The 15,528-nt window shown below is 47.6% G+C and overlaps 1 protein-coding gene across 5 annotated transcripts in view; it reads right to left on the bottom strand.

Annotated features, from left to right (window-relative positions):
* The window catches only part of LOC143986937 (phosphofurin acidic cluster sorting protein 2-like), a 134,714-nt gene that overhangs the window by 66,029 nt on the left and 53,157 nt on the right, over positions 1-15,528 (bottom strand). For all 5 annotated transcript variants that reach the window (XM_077485351.1, XM_077485348.1, XM_077485349.1 and 2 more), the window contains 2 exons: positions 5,835-5,986; positions 3,083-3,161 (listed from right to left, as the gene is read on the bottom strand). In XM_077485351.1, the coding sequence (XP_077341477.1) occupies positions 3,083-3,161; positions 5,835-5,986 (231 nt within the window). The remainder of the gene's footprint in view (positions 1-3,082; positions 3,162-5,834; positions 5,987-15,528) is intronic.

The raw sequence follows: 15,528 nt of genomic DNA, 5'->3' as shown, positions 1-15,528 counted from the left end.
TGAAGAGCACTTCCCCCAACTGGAGAACCCTTCACCTCTGAAGAGCACTTCACCCAACTGGAGAACCCTTCACCTCTGAAGAGCACTTCACCTCTGAAGAGCACTTCATCCAATTGGAGAACCCTTCACCTCTGAAGAGCACTTCATCCAATTGGAGAACCCTTCACCTCTGAAGAGCACTTCACCCAATTGGAGAACCCTTCACCTCTGAAGAGCACGTCACCCTAGAGAGATGGGACAAAACACAGAAACACTGGTCCTAAATCCTTCTATAACAGAACATGAAATGATTTCAGACTTGTATCTTAAATTGGTTGTAAAGGGAGAAGATTTTTACCTAAATCCATTCTCTTCATTCTGGTAAAGTCTTCTGTGTGTGCCGCTCCCTCCCCCATCTTGTGCCCCATCTCCATCCAGCAGCTATCTCCTCACTGGATATTGAGGTAGCAGTGGCACTCATTGGCTCCTGTTGCTTCAATCACAGCCTGAGGAGGGTAGCCTGGTTCAGGATTGAGCCCAAACAAGTGCCCCCATAGCAAGTAGCTTGGCTATGGGGGCACTCGGCAGAGGGAGGAGCCAGGAGCACTAATGGGGGACCCCAGAAGAGGAGGATCAGGGCCACTGTGTGCAAATCCATCACATGAATATAACATGTTTATTATTTTAAAGAAAAAATAAATTCCCTTAAATAAATTCCCTTTACAAAAACATATTTTATTGTACAGAGCCTTGAAAAAGTATTCATACCCCTTGACATTCCCCACATTTTGTTACAACCAAAAACAAATTTATTTTGTTGGGATTTTATGTGATGGACCAACACAAAGTGTCACATAATTGTGAAGTGGAAGGAAAATGATAAATAATACAAATAAATATGTGAAAAGTGTGGGGGAGGGGCATTTGTATGGCGCCCCCTTTACTCTGATACCCCCTAACAAAAATCTAGAGGAACCAATTGCCTTCAGAAATCACCTAATTAGTAAATAGAGTCCACCTGTGTGTCATTTAATCTCAGTATAAATACAGCTGTTCTGTGAAGCCCTCAGAGGTTTGTTAGAGAATCTTAGTGAACAAACAGCATCATGAAGGCCAAGGAACACACCAGGCAGGTCAGGGATAAAGTTGTGGAGAAGTATAAAGCAGGGTTGGGTTATAATAAAATCTCCCAAGCTTTGACCATCTCACGGAGCTCTGTTCAATCCATCATCGGAAAATGGAAAGAGTATGGCACAACTGCCAACCTACCAAGACACGGCCGTCCACCTAAACTGACCGGGCCGGGCAAGGAGAGCATTCATCAGAGAAGAGCCAAGAGGTCCATGGTAACTCTGGAGGAGCTGCAGAGATCCACAGCTCAGGGGGGAGAATCTGTCCACAGGACAACTATTAGTCGTCTCTCCACAAATCTGCCCTTTATGGAAGAGTGACAAGAAGAAAGACATTGGAGAAAGAAAGTCATAAGAAGTCCTGTTTGTAGTTTGTGAGAAGCCATGTGGGGGAGGGGGCAGCAAACATGTGGAAGAAGGTGATCTGGTCAGAGGAGACCAAAATTCTACTTTATGGCCTAAAAGTAAAACGCTATGTGTGGGGAAAACTAACACTGCCCATCCCCCTGGACACACCATCCCCACCGTGAGACATGGTGGTGGCAGCATCATGTGGTGGGGATGGTTTTCTTCAGCAGGGACAGGGAAGCTGGTCAGAGATGATGGGAAGATGGATGGAGACAAATACAGGACAATCTTAGAAGAAAACCTGTTAGAGTCGGCAGAAGACTTGAGACCGGGGCGGAGGTTCCCCTTCCAGCAGGACAACGACCCGAAACATCCAGCCAGAGCTACAATGGAATGGTTTACATCAAAGCATATTCATGTGTTAGAATGGCCCAGTCACAGTCCAGACCTAAATCCCATTGAGAATCTGTGGCAAGACTTGAAAATTGCTGATCACAGACGCTCTCCATCCAATCTGACAGAGCTTGAGATATTTTACAAAGAAGAAGAATGGGCAGAAATGTCCTCTCTAGATGGGCAAAGCTGGTAGAGACACCCCCAAAAAGACTTGTAGAGAAAGGGGGTTCTACAAAGTATTGACTCCGGGGGGCGCCATACAAATGCCCCTCCCCCACACTTTTCACAGATTTATTTGTATCATTTATCATTTTCCTTCCACTTCACAATTATGTGTCACTTTGTGTTGGTCCATCACATAAAATCCCAATAAAATACATTTATGGTTCTGGGTGTAACAAAATGTGGGGGATGTCAGGGGGTATGAATACTTTTCAAAGCACTGTATATATACTGTATACGTGATAGGACTTGGGACTGACTGAGATCTGCTCATAGTGTGGTCTCAGGAGGGACCTTGTTGAGGTCTGATCAGTGTGGTCACATGGAACATTGGTGGGGACATGGCTGAGATCTGGTTGGATGTTAGCATCGGAGGGGGTGGAGCTGTATTCTGGAGGGGGGGTGGAGCTGTATTCTGGAGGGGGGGAGGGGGGGCTGTATTCTGGAGGGGGGAGGGGTTGGAGCTGTATTCTGGGGGGGGAGGGGGTGGAGCTGTATTCTGGGGGGGAGGGGGTGGAGCTGTATTCTGGGGGGGGGTGGAGCTGTATTCTGGGGAGGGGGTGGAGCTGTATTCTGGAGGGGGGAGGGGTTGGAGCTGTATTCTGGGGGGGAGGGGGTGGAGCTGTATTCTGGGGGGGAGGGGTGGAGCTGTATTCTGGGGGGGGGGGTGGAGCTGTATTCTGGGGAGGGGGGGGGTGGAGCTGTATTCTGGGGAGGGGGTGGAGCTGTATTCTGGGGAGGGGGTGGAGCTGTATTCTGGAGGGGGGAGGGGTTGGAGCTGTATTCTGGGGGGGAGGGGGTGGAGCTGTATTCTGGGGGGGAGGGGTGGAGCTGTATTCTGGGGGGGGGGTGGAGCTGTATTCTGGGGGGGAGGGGGTGGAGCTGTATTCTGGGAGGGAGGGGTGGAGCTGTATTCTGGGGGGGGGGTGGAGCTGTATTCTGGGGAGGGGGGTGGAGCTGTATTCTGGAGGGGGGGGGCTGATATTCCTTGATTGCTCTGTACTCACCGCACTGAAGACCTTGTCTGTTCCCTTCTGACTAATTTCGGTCTGAGAGCCGGAATTGGAGACGCCTTCAAAATATCTCCTGAAAGATGAGAGGATTGTGGGAGGTAAGTACACAGACAGGGGACACCGCACAACCATTGCAGATGTGGAATAACAGAGTCTATAGAGAGATTGATGGGCTGCATTGCCCCCCCCCCAGCACAAAGTGATTAGACTGATGTCACTTCCTGTATGTGAGGCTCCGGGGGTTCCCCTTCATCCTCTGCTGGGAACTGGTCATGGTGCACTATAGAGGGTTCACTATGGAGGGATGCTCACTATGGAGGGATGCTCACTATGGAGGGATGCTCACTATGGAGGGATGCTCACTATAGAGGGATGCTCACTATGGAGGGATGCTCACTATAGAGGGATGCTCACTATAGAGGGATGCTCACTATGGAGGGATGCTCACTATGGAGGGATGCTCACTATGGAGGGATGCTCACTATGGAGGGATGCTCACTATAGAGGGATGCTCACTATAGAGGGATGCTCACTATAGAGGGATGCTCACTATAGAGGGATGCTCACTATGGAGGGATGCTCACTATGGAGGGATGCTCACTATGGAGGGATGCTCACTATGGAGGGATGCTCACTATCAAGGGATGCTCACTATCAAGGGATGCTCACTATAGAGGGATGCTCACTATAGAGGGTTCACCATGGAGGGATGCTCACTATAGAGGGATGCTCACTATCGGGGTTCCTACACTTCTTTAGTTCAGAATTGGGGGTTCTGTGTCTGTGGGGATCAGGACTGATGGGGTTTGATGTCAGGCATTTCACTACTTCTGAAATTCTGGGGTGCTCACCTTAGTGTTGGTTTTGGGGCCCTCACCTTAGTGTTGGTTTTGGGGCGCTCACCTTAGTGTTGGTTTTGGGGCGCTCACCTTAGTGTTGGTTTTAGGGCGCTCACCTTAGTGTTGGTTTTGGGGAGCTCACCTTAGTGTTGGTTTTGGGGCGCTCACCTTAGTGTTGGTTTTGGGGCCCTCACCTTAGTGTTGGTTTTGGGGCCCTCACCTTAGTGTTGGTTTTGGGGCCCTCACCTTAGTGTTGGTTTTGGGGCCCTCACCTTAGTGTTGGTTTTGGGGCGCTCACCTTAGTGTTGGTTTTGGGGAGCTCACCTTAGTGTTGGTTTTGGGGCCCTCACCTTGGTGTTGGTTTTGGGGCGCTCACCTTAGTGTTGGTTTTGGGGCGCTCACCTTAGTGTTGGTTTTGGGGCGCTCACCTTGGTGTTGGTTTTGGGGCCCTCACCTTGGTGTTGGTTTTGGGGCGCTCACCTTAGTGTTGGTTTTGGGGAGCTCACCTTAGTGTTGGTTTTGGGGCCCTCACCTTAGTGTTGGTTTTGGGGAGCTCACCTTAGTGTTGGTTTTGGGGCGCTCACCTTAGTGTTGGTTTTGGGGCGCTCACCTTAGTGTTGGTTTTGGGGCCCTCACCTTAGTGTTGGTTTTGGGGCCCTCACCTTAGTGTTGGTTTTGGGGAGCTCACCTTAGTGTTGGTTTTGGGGAGCTCACCTTAGTGTTGGTTTTGGGGCCCTCACCTTGGTGTTGGTTTTGGGGCGCTCACCTTAGTGTTGGTTTTGGGGCGCTCACCTTAGTGTTGGTTTTGGGGCGCTCACCTTGGTGTTGGTTTTGGGGCCCTCACCTTGGTGTTGGTTTTGGGGCGCTCACCTTAGTGTTGGTTTTGGGGAGCTCACCTTAGTGTTGGTTTTGGGGCCCTCACCTTAGTGTTGGTTTTGGGGAGCTCACCTTAGTGTTGGTTTTGGGGCGCTCACCTTAGTGTTGGTTTTGGGGCGCTCACCTTAGTGTTGGTTTTGGGGCCCTCACCTTAGTGTTGGTTTTGGGGCCCTCACCTTAGTGTTGGTTTTGGGGAGCTCACCTTAGTGTTGGTTTTGGGGCGCTCACCTTAGTGTTGGTTTTGAGGAGCTCACCTTAGTGTTGGTTTTGGGGAGCTCACCTTAGTGTTGGTTTTGGGGCGCTCACCTTAGTGTTGGTTTTGGGGCCCTCACCTTAGTGTTGGTTTTGGGGCCCTCACCTTAGTGTTGGTTTTGGGGCGCTCACCTTAGTGTTGGTTTTGGGGCGCTCACCTTAGTGTTGGATTTGGGGAGCTCACCTTAGTGTTGGTTTTGGGGCGCTCACCTTAGTGTTGGTTTTGGGGCGCTCACCTTAGTGTTGGTTTTGGGGAGCTCACCTTAGTGTTGGTTTTGGGGCGCTCACCTTAGTGTTGGTTTTGGGGCGCTCACCTTAGTGTTGGTTTTGAGGCGCTCACCTTAGTGTTGGTTTTGGGACCCTCACCTTAGTGTTGGTTTTGGGGAGCTCACCTTAGTGTTGGTTTTGGGCGCTCACCTTAGTGTTGGTTTTGGGGCCCTCACCTTAGTGTTGGTTTTGGGGCCCTCACCTTAGTGTTGGTTTTGGGACCCTCACCTTAGTGTTGGTTTTGGGGAGCTCACCTTAGTGTTGGTTTTGGGCGCTCACCTTAGTGTTGGTTTTGGGGCCCTCACCTTAGTGTTGGTTTTGGGACCCTCACCTTAGTGTTGGTTTTGGGACCCTCACCTTAGTGTTGGTTTTGGGGCGCTCACCTTAGTGTTGGTTTTGGGGAGCTCACCTTAGTGTTGGTTTTGGGGCCCTCACCTTAGTGTTGGTTTTGGGACCCTCACCTTAGTGTTGGTTTTGGGGCCCTCACCTTAGTGTTGGTTTTGGGCGCTCACCTTAGTGTTGGTTTTGGGGTGCTCATGACGCTGTCATTGTCCTCGATGTCGAAGCCGCTCTCACTGTTATTACACTCATCCAGACTATCGTAGAGAAGTCCCAGCTCCTCATCCTCCTCCTGTTCCCGACTCGTCCGTTCCGCGTCCATCGGCTGCAGGACAGAAAGACGACACATAAAGCCCGGGGGAGGCTCCGCCCCTAATCATCGCATGAGGGACGCACACAACGCAACACCCCAAATCTTACATGAATATAGATCCCTGTCTGGACAGCCAATGAGCAGGAGAGCTCGTCACTCAATGATATGTCCAATCAGAGATACACAGGATGGAATGCGGGGTGCGAGATGGTATATGGGGGCGATATGAGATGAGAAGGGATATCAGCATTGTACTGCACAGAGAAAGACATTATATACTGTGTGTGTATATATATATATATATATATGTGATATAAGGGGTGATGTATTATATACTGTGTATATATATATATATATATATATATGTGATATAAGGGGTGATGTATTATATACTGTGTATATGTCTATAGGTATTATCTAGAGCAAGAGTTCTATAGTATATACAGTGAGGGGAAAAGTATTCGATCGGCTGCTGATTTTGGTCGGTTTGCCCCACTGACACAGAAACGATCGTCTAGAATTTTATTGGTCGGTTTATTATAACAGTGAGAGAATAACAACAAAAATATCCAGAAAAACGAATTTCATAAAAGTAAAAAATTGATTTGCATTTTAATGAGTGAAATAAGTATGTGAACCCTTCACAGAACATGACTTAGTAGTTGTTGGAGAATCCCTTGTTGGTGATCACAGAGGTCAGACGTTTCTTGGAGTTGGCCTCCAGGTTCGCACATCTCAGGAGGGATTTTGTTCTCTCTGCAGATCAGTCATGAAGGTTTCCAGGCTGATCCTTCAGCTCCCTCCATATATTTTCTATGGGATTAAGGTCTGGAGACTGGCTAGGCCACTCTATGGCCTTAATGTGATTCATATTAAGCCACTCAATCCTTTGTTGCCTTGGCCGTGTGTTTTAGGTCATTGTCACGCTAAAATACCCATCCATGACCCATCTTCAATGCCCTGGCTGAGGGAAGGAGCTTCTCACCCAAGATTTGATGGGCCCGTCCATCGTCCCTTTGATGAGGTGAAATTGTCCTGTCCCCTTACCAGAAAAACACCCCCAAAGCATAATGTTTACACCTCCATGTATGACAGTGGGGGATGGTGTGTTCTTGGGGTCATAGGTCCTCCATGTATGACGGTGGGGGATGGTGTTCTTGGGGTCATAGGTCCTCCATGTATGATGGTGGGGGATGGTGTTCTTGGGGTCATAGGTCCTCCATGTATGATGGTGGGGGATGGTGTTCTTGGGGTCATAGGTCCTCCATGTATGATGGTGGGGGATGGTGTTCTTGGGGTCATAGGTCCTCCATGTATGACGGTGGGGGATGGTGTTCTTGGGGTCATAGGTCCTCCATGTATGATGGTGGGGGATGGTGTTCTTGGGGTCATAGGTCCTCCATGTATGATGGTGGGGGATGGTGTTCTTGGGGTCATAGGTCCTCCATGTATGATGGTGGGGGATGGTGTTCTTGGGGTCATAGGTCCTCCATGTATGATGGTGGGGGATGGTGTTCTTGGGGTCATAGGCAGCATTCCTCCTCCTCCTCCAAGCACGGTGAGTTGAATTGATGCCAAAGATCTGGATTTTGGTCTCCTCTGACCACAACCCTTCCCCCGGTTCTCCTTGGAATCATTCGATGTTCATTAGTGATCTTCAGACGTTCCTGTACATGTGATTTCCTGAGAGGGAGGACCTGTACATGTGATTTCCTGGGCGGCGGGACCTGTACATGTGATTTCCTGAGCGGGGGGACCTGTACATGTGATTTCCTGGGCGGGGGGGACCTGTACATGTGATTTCCTGAGCGGGGGGACCTGTACATGTGATTTCCTGAGCAGGGGGGACCTGTACATGTGATTTCCTGAGCGGGGGGGACCTGTAAATGTGATTTCCTGAGAGGGGGGACCTGTACATGTGATTTCCTGAGCGGGGGGACCTGTACATGTGATTTCCTGAGCGGGGGGACCTGTACATGTGATTTCCTGAGCGGGGGGACCTGTACATGCGATTTCCTGAGCGGGGGGGACCTGTACATGTGATTTCCTGAGCGGGGGGACCTTGCGGGGGCTGCAGGATTTCAGTCCCTCACGGTGTAGTGTGTTACCGATTGTTCTCTTGGTGACTATGGTCCCAGCTGAGATCATGGAGAAGATTCTCCGGTGTAGTTCTGGGCGGATTCCTCACCGTTCTCCTGATCATTGATCCTCCACGAGGTGAGATCTTCCATGGAGCCCCAGACCGAGGAGATCCATCGTTATTTTGTGAATAATAATCCCACCAACTGTTGTCACCTCTCACCAAGCTGCTTGGCGATGGTCTTGTAGCCCATTCCAGCCTTGTGTAGCTCTACAATCTTCTCCCCGACATCCTTGGGCAGATCTTTGGTCTCCATGGTGGAGAGATTGGAATCTGATTGATTACTTCTGTGGACAGGTGTCTTTTATACAGGAAACAAGCTGAGATTAGAAGCACTGCCTTTAAGAGAGAAGAGTGCTCCTAATCTCAGCTTGTTCCCTGTATAGAAAACACCCGGGAGCCAGAAATCTTGCTGATTGATCGGGGATCAAATACTTATTTCACTCAATAAAATGCAAATAAATGTATAAAACTTTGTTGGAATGTGTTTTTCTGGATATTTTTGTTATTCTGTCTCTCTATGTTATAATAAACCGACCAATAAAATTATAGAAGGATTGTTTCTTTGTCAGTGAGCAAACGTACAAAATCAGCAGGGGATCAAATACCTTTTTCCCTCACTGTATATAGATAGGCATTATATGGTGTGAGGAGGTGTATTCATGGTAAAGTCTTTATCTTGGAGTCCACTGAGGGACATAATGAGTCATAGTACTTTGGGTTATACTACCACTTGCAGGAGGATTGGACACTGGCAAACAGAAAATCTGTAGGGACCGGTGTCTCTCAATGGACTCCAAGAATGGAATTTTACCCCATTCTTGGAACCCCATTTCCTTTTTCATTCATCGAGGGACACAGGAAGTCATACAATTTCAAGACTTCCGAAATCAGCCCAATAGAGGGGTGGCCAACAGCAAATAAACACAAAAAGCCCAACATGATAAAAATCTAAGGATGGCTTGTGGCTCCTGAGCCGCATGGTGACCAGTAGGGCCAAGTACATGGGAACTTCCTCTACAGGCAGGGGATAGCAGGCAAATCTCACCAAAATATACAGAGGAGGAATATAGATCTGATAGAGTTGGGGACCAAGACTCAACTCTAACCTACCTGTAGAAGAGAAGGTAAGTGGAGCAAGCCCTAAGGGAAAACCTACCTGCCTCATGGAGCCTCATGGAATCACAGGACTAGAGATGCTTATGACTCCCCAGATCCAACAAAGCATCAGAATCTATGAAGGAACATATGCAGCGATAAACTCAAAACCAGGATGATCACCAAAAGGACCTTCTTACCGAGTCTGCTAAAGAGCCAAGGAAGACGAGGGCAATAAACCCAGATAAAGGCACCCCATGGAATCGCTAAGCCCTTCCCTGTCCGAGCATACCTGCATCAAGAATCTAGCCTGTTCTGTATGCAGACAGTCCAGGGCACTATGGGGCCATCTTCCACCTCCAGCACAGGATCTGGAAAGTAGCTCTGTACGTGTATTGTTCTTCCATGTCCAAAAGTAACCAGCGGGGAAGAAGTGGCCTCCAGAAGATTGCACTTGATGGGGGTGGTGTGAAAGAGCCTAGAAAACAGCATTTCCTCCAAATCAGGATCCAAACCACCTCTCTTATCTCAGTAACAACCTCCTGTTCCTACAGAGTAAAAGCATGCCGGCACCTTGATGTTGTCCAGTGGTGTCAGTCTCAGGAGACCTGACCTGGAAATGATCCCATGATGTAATAGGGATCAGCTCTGGAACTCCACAATGAAGCTCAGAAGAAGAGTTTTCCCCAATGACAGATTCTCCAGGCCGGGGATACCGGATCCTCAGACAAGTTAACCTTCTCAGGATCTAGAAAGAATTGGTGAGGAAGTGTGACAGAGTATACCGGAGAAACGAGGTGGCCCCTCAACACCGGACTCTCCCGCAACAGCCGAGAGGAAGGTAATTCCCCAACCACAGGAGACTGAAATGAGGGCAAATAATTTGTAGACCTTTCTACTGAAGAACCATACTGGATAAATCAATGGGCAGATGTAAACTTTCCAATGCTGATTCCTGACAAAGTCATCAAGCTGAATCTTGGAGACACTCAACCCACCGGGAAGGTATTGTTCACTATGGCCCTCAGTGAATGTTTTCTCCACAGGTGGTTGTCCGAGTGTCCCACATTGGGGATGCCATGAGAAGGGCACTAGGGCAAAGAGCCATCATCAACACCCTGGAGAACACTAGGGGTACAGTGGCGAGACCGAGGAGCCAGAGCACTGGTAGCATAACGATCGAAAGCACTGATCCCAACTGACTGCTCAGGCTAGAAGATCCCTCTAGGGAGGGATTGGGGTGGAGGAACAGAAGAATTCCAAGCATAATTCATGGCCTTACATATCTCAAAAGGAGACAATTGTTTGGCGTGGGGCAGAGAACAGCGTCTAGAATGGGGGCAGCGCCCGAGACTAAACAGGCACAGGAGATAGAACTAAAATCTGGAAAGGAGGAGGGGCAGCAGAGCAATGCTTCCATAACACCGAATAATGGGAAAAATAAGACCGAGCATGAACATGTGACACTCCACCCAGCCAATGACAAGGCACTTAGTGTCTCAGAGTTAACCCCTTCTGTGGTAAAGCTAGTGGACATTTGGGCACTCAGCATCCAAAAAATGAGGTACCTCCCACCAGGACTGAGCCAATGCAACAGCTCTGGACCCGAAAATTGCAGGAAAAGTTTTACCAGAATGGGGTCTGGAGAGCACTGAACATGGAACCCGATGACTGAATCCGAGGTCATCTCCAGCGGGGTCCAGATACGCCACTGACCGGCTAGACTAGGAAAGGCTGTGACTGTACAGACCAGCTCCAGAAAAGGGGAAGCAGAAGAAAAATCTGGTAAAATATCAGGTTAGACTTTTCCTGCAGAGCTGAAGAGATGACATCCATTCTCCGAGGACACAGGCGAAAAACTGGGCAAGATGGTGGAGGGAGGGGTCATCATGGGCTGGCCCACCGATTGGTTGTTTGACAGTGTCCAATCCTCCTCCATGTGGCAGTATAACCTAAAAGTATATGATTTCCTGTGTGCTCAATACACAAGAAAGACATTGATATTATACAGGGGGAGGCGTTATATACTGTATATAGGTATTATACAGGGGAGATGGTATATACTGTATGTAGGTATTATATGGGGGAGGGGGTGTGTTATATACTGTATATAGGTATTATATGGGGGGAGAAGGTGTTATATACTGTATATAGGTATTATACGTGGGGGGGTGTTATATACAGTATATAGGTATTATACGGGGGGGGTGTGTTACATTATCTGACAAAAGTGAGTAGACTCCAACATAAAGACTTTACCATGAATACACCTCACACCATATAATGTTTCTTCTCTCTTTTCATGTGACAACACTGAAGAAATGACACTTGTCTACAATGTAAAGTAGTGAGTGTACAGCTTGTATAACAGTGTAAATTTCCTGTCCCCTCAAAATAACTCAACACACAGCCATTAATGTCTAAACCGCTGGCAACAAAAGTCAGTACACCCCCTAAGTGAAAATCTCCAGATTGGGCCCCAATTGGCCATTTTCCCTCCCCGGTGTCATGTGACTTTTTAGTGTTACAAGGTCTCAGGTGTGAATAGGGAGCAGATGTGTTATCGCTCTCACTCTCTCATACTGGTCACTGGAAGTACAACATGGCACCTCATGGCAAAGAACTCTCTGAGGATCCGAAGATATGAATTGTTGCTCTACATAAAGATGGCCTAGGCTATAAGAAGATTGCCAGGACCCTGAAACTGATCTGCAGCACGGTGGCCAAGACCATACAGCGGTATAACAGGACAGGTTCCCCTCAGAACAGACCTCGCCATGGTCCACCAAAGAAGTTGAGGTCACGTGATCAGCGTCATATCCAGAGGTTGTCTTTGGGAAATAGACGTATGAGTGCTGCCAGCATTGCTGCAGAGGTTGTAGGGGTGGGGGGGGTCAGCCTGTCAGTGCTCAGACCATACGCCGCACACTGCATCAAATTGGTCTGTATGGCTGTCATCCCAGAAGGAAGCCTCTTCTAAAGATGATGGACAAGAAAGACCACAGTTTGCTGAAGACAAGCAGACTAAGGAGATGGATTACTGGAACCATGTCCTGTGGTCTGATGAGACCAAGATAAAGGTATTTGGTGTCAGATGGTGTCAGGCGTGTGTGGGGGCAACCGGGTGAGGAGGACAAAGACAAGTGTGTCTTGTCTACAGTCAGGCATGGTGGGGGGGGTGTCATGGTCTGGGGCTGCATGAGTGCTGCCGGCACTGGGGGGCTACAGATCATTGAGGGAACCATGAATGCCAACATGTACTGTGACATACTGAAGCAGAGCATGATCCCCTCCCTTCAGAGACTGGACCGCAGGGCAGTATTCCAACATGATAACCACTCCAAACACACCTCCAACACCACCACTGCCTTGCTAAAGAAGCTGAGGGTAAAGGTGATGGACTGGCCAAGCATGTCTCCAGACCTAAACCCTATTGATCATCTGTGGGGGATCCTCAAACGGAAGGTGGAGGAGGGGAAAGGTCTCTAACATCCACCAGCTCCGTGATGTCATCATGGGGGAGGGGAAGAGGACTCCAGTGGTGACCTGTGAAGCTCTGGTGACCTCCATGCCCAAGAGGGTGAAGGCAGTGCTGGAAAATAATGGCGGCCACACAAAATATTGACACTTTGGGCCCAATTTTGACATTTTCACTTAGGGGTGTAATGATTTGGGGGTGTTATATGCTGTATATAGGTATGATATGGGGGAGGGGTGTTATATGCTGTATATAGGTATGATATGGGGGAGGGGTGTTATATGCTGTATATAGGTATGATATGGGGGAGGGGTGTTATATGCTGTATATAGGTATGATATGGGGGAGGGGTGTTATATGCTGTATATAGGTATGATATGGGGGAGGGATGTTATATGCTGTATATAGGTATGATATGGGGGAGGGGTGTTACATGCTGTATATAGGTATGATATGGGGAGGGGTGTTACATGCTGTATATAGGTATGATATGGGGGAGGGGTGTTATATGCTGTATATAGGTATGATATGGGGAGGGGTGTTATATGCTGTATATAGGTATGATATGGGGGAGGGGTGTTATATGCTGTATATAGGTATGATATGGGGGAGGGGTGTTATATGCTGTATATAGGTATGATATGGGGGAGGGGTGTTATATGCTGTATATAGGTATGATATGGGGGAGGGGTGTTATATGCTGTATATAGGTATGATATGGGGGAGGGGTGTTATATGCTGTATATAGGTATGATATGGGGGAGGGGTGTTATATGCTGTATATAAGTATGATATGGGGGAGGGGTGTTATATGCTGTATATAGGTATGATATGGGGGAGGGGTGTTATATGCTGTATATAGGTATGATATGGGGGAGGGGTGTTATATGCTGTATATAGGTATGATATGGGGGAGGGATGTTATATGCTGTATATAGGTATGATATGGGGGAGGGGTGTTACATGCTGTATATAGGTATGATATGGGGAGGGGTGTTACATGCTGTATATAGGTATGATATGGGGGAGGGGTGTTATATGCTGTATATAGGTATGATATGGGGAGGGGTGTTATATGCTGTATATAGGTATGATATGGGGGAGGGGTGTTATATGCTGTATATAGGTATGATATGGGGGAGGGGTGTTATATGCTGTATATAGGTATGATATGGGGGAGGGGTGTTATATGCTGTATATAGGTATGATATGGGGAGGGGTGTTATATGCTGTATATAGGTATGATATGGGGGAGGGGTGTTATATGCTGTATATAGGTATGATATGGGGAGGGGTGTTACATGCTGTATATAGGTATGATATGGGGGAGGGGTGTTATATGCTGTATATAGGTATGATATGGGGGAGGGGTGTTATATGCTGTATATAGGTATGATATGGGGGAGGGGTGTTATATGCTGTATATAGGTATGATATGGGGAGGGGTGTTATATGCTGTATATAGGTATGATATGGGGAGGGGTGTTATATGCTGTATATAAGTATGATATGGGGGAGGGGTGTTATATGCTGTATATAGGTATGATATGGGGGAGGGGTGTTATATGCTGTATATAGGTATGATATGGGGGAGGGGTGTTATATGCTGTATATAGGTATGATATGGGGGAGGGATGTTATATGCTGTATATAGGTATGATATGGGGGAGGGGTGTTACATGCTGTATATAGGTATGATATGGGGAGGGGTGTTACATGCTGTATATAGGTATGATATGGGGGAGGGGTGTTATATGCTGTATATAGGTATGATATGGGGAGGGGTGTTATATGCTGTATATAGGTATGATATGGGGGAGGGGTGTTATATGCTGTATATAGGTATGATATGGGGGAGGGGTGTTATATGCTGTATATAGGTATGATATGGGGGAGGGGTGTTATATGCTGTATATAGGTATGATATGGGGAGGGGTGTTATATGCTGTATATAGGTATGATATGGGGGAGGGGTGTTATATGCTGTATATAGGTATGATATGGGGAGGGGTGTTATATGCTGTATATAGGTATGATATGGGGAGGGGTGTTATATGCTGTATATAAGTATGATATGGGGGAGGGGTGTTATATGCTGTATATAGGTATGATATGGGGGAGGGGTGTTATATGCTGTATATAGGTATGATATGGGGGAGGGGTGTTATATGCTGTATATAGGTATGATATGGGGGAGGGATGTTATATGCTGTATATAGGTATGATATGGGGGAGGGGTGTTACATGCTGTATATAGGTATGATATGGGGAGGGGTGTTACATGCTGTATATAGGTATGATATGGGGGAGGGGTGTTATATGCTGTATATAGGTATGATATGGGGAGGGGTGTTATATGCTGTATATAGGTATGATATGGGGGAGGGGTGTTATATGCTGTATATAGGTATGATATGGGGGAGGGGTGTTATATGCTGTATATAGGTATGATATGGGGGAGGGGTGTTATATGCTGTATATAGGTATGATATGGGGAGGGGTGTTATATGCTGTATATAGGTATGATATGGGGGAGGGGTGTTATATGCTGTATATAGGTATGATATGGGGAGGGGTGTTATATGCTGTATATAGGTATGATATGGGGAGGGGTATTATATGCTGTATATAGGTATGATATGGGGGAGGGGTATTATATGCTGTATATAGGTATGATATGGGGAGGGGTGTTACATGCTGTATATAGGTATGATATGGGGAGGGGTGTTACATGCTGTATATAGGTATGATATGGGGAGGGGTGTTACATGCTGTATATAGGTATGATATGGGGAGGGGTATTATATGCTGTATATAGGTATGATATGGGGAGGGGTG

The sequence above is a fragment of the Lithobates pipiens genome, unplaced genomic scaffold, assembly GCF_037356315.1.
Source record: "Lithobates pipiens isolate NorthernLeopardFrog02 unplaced genomic scaffold, aLitPip1_a1.2 Scaffold_18, whole genome shotgun sequence".
Classification (NCBI taxonomy): domain Eukaryota; kingdom Metazoa; phylum Chordata; class Amphibia; order Anura; family Ranidae; genus Lithobates; species Lithobates pipiens.
Note: the sequence above shows the minus strand (reverse complement) of the source record. Positions and strands in the feature narration are given on the sequence as shown.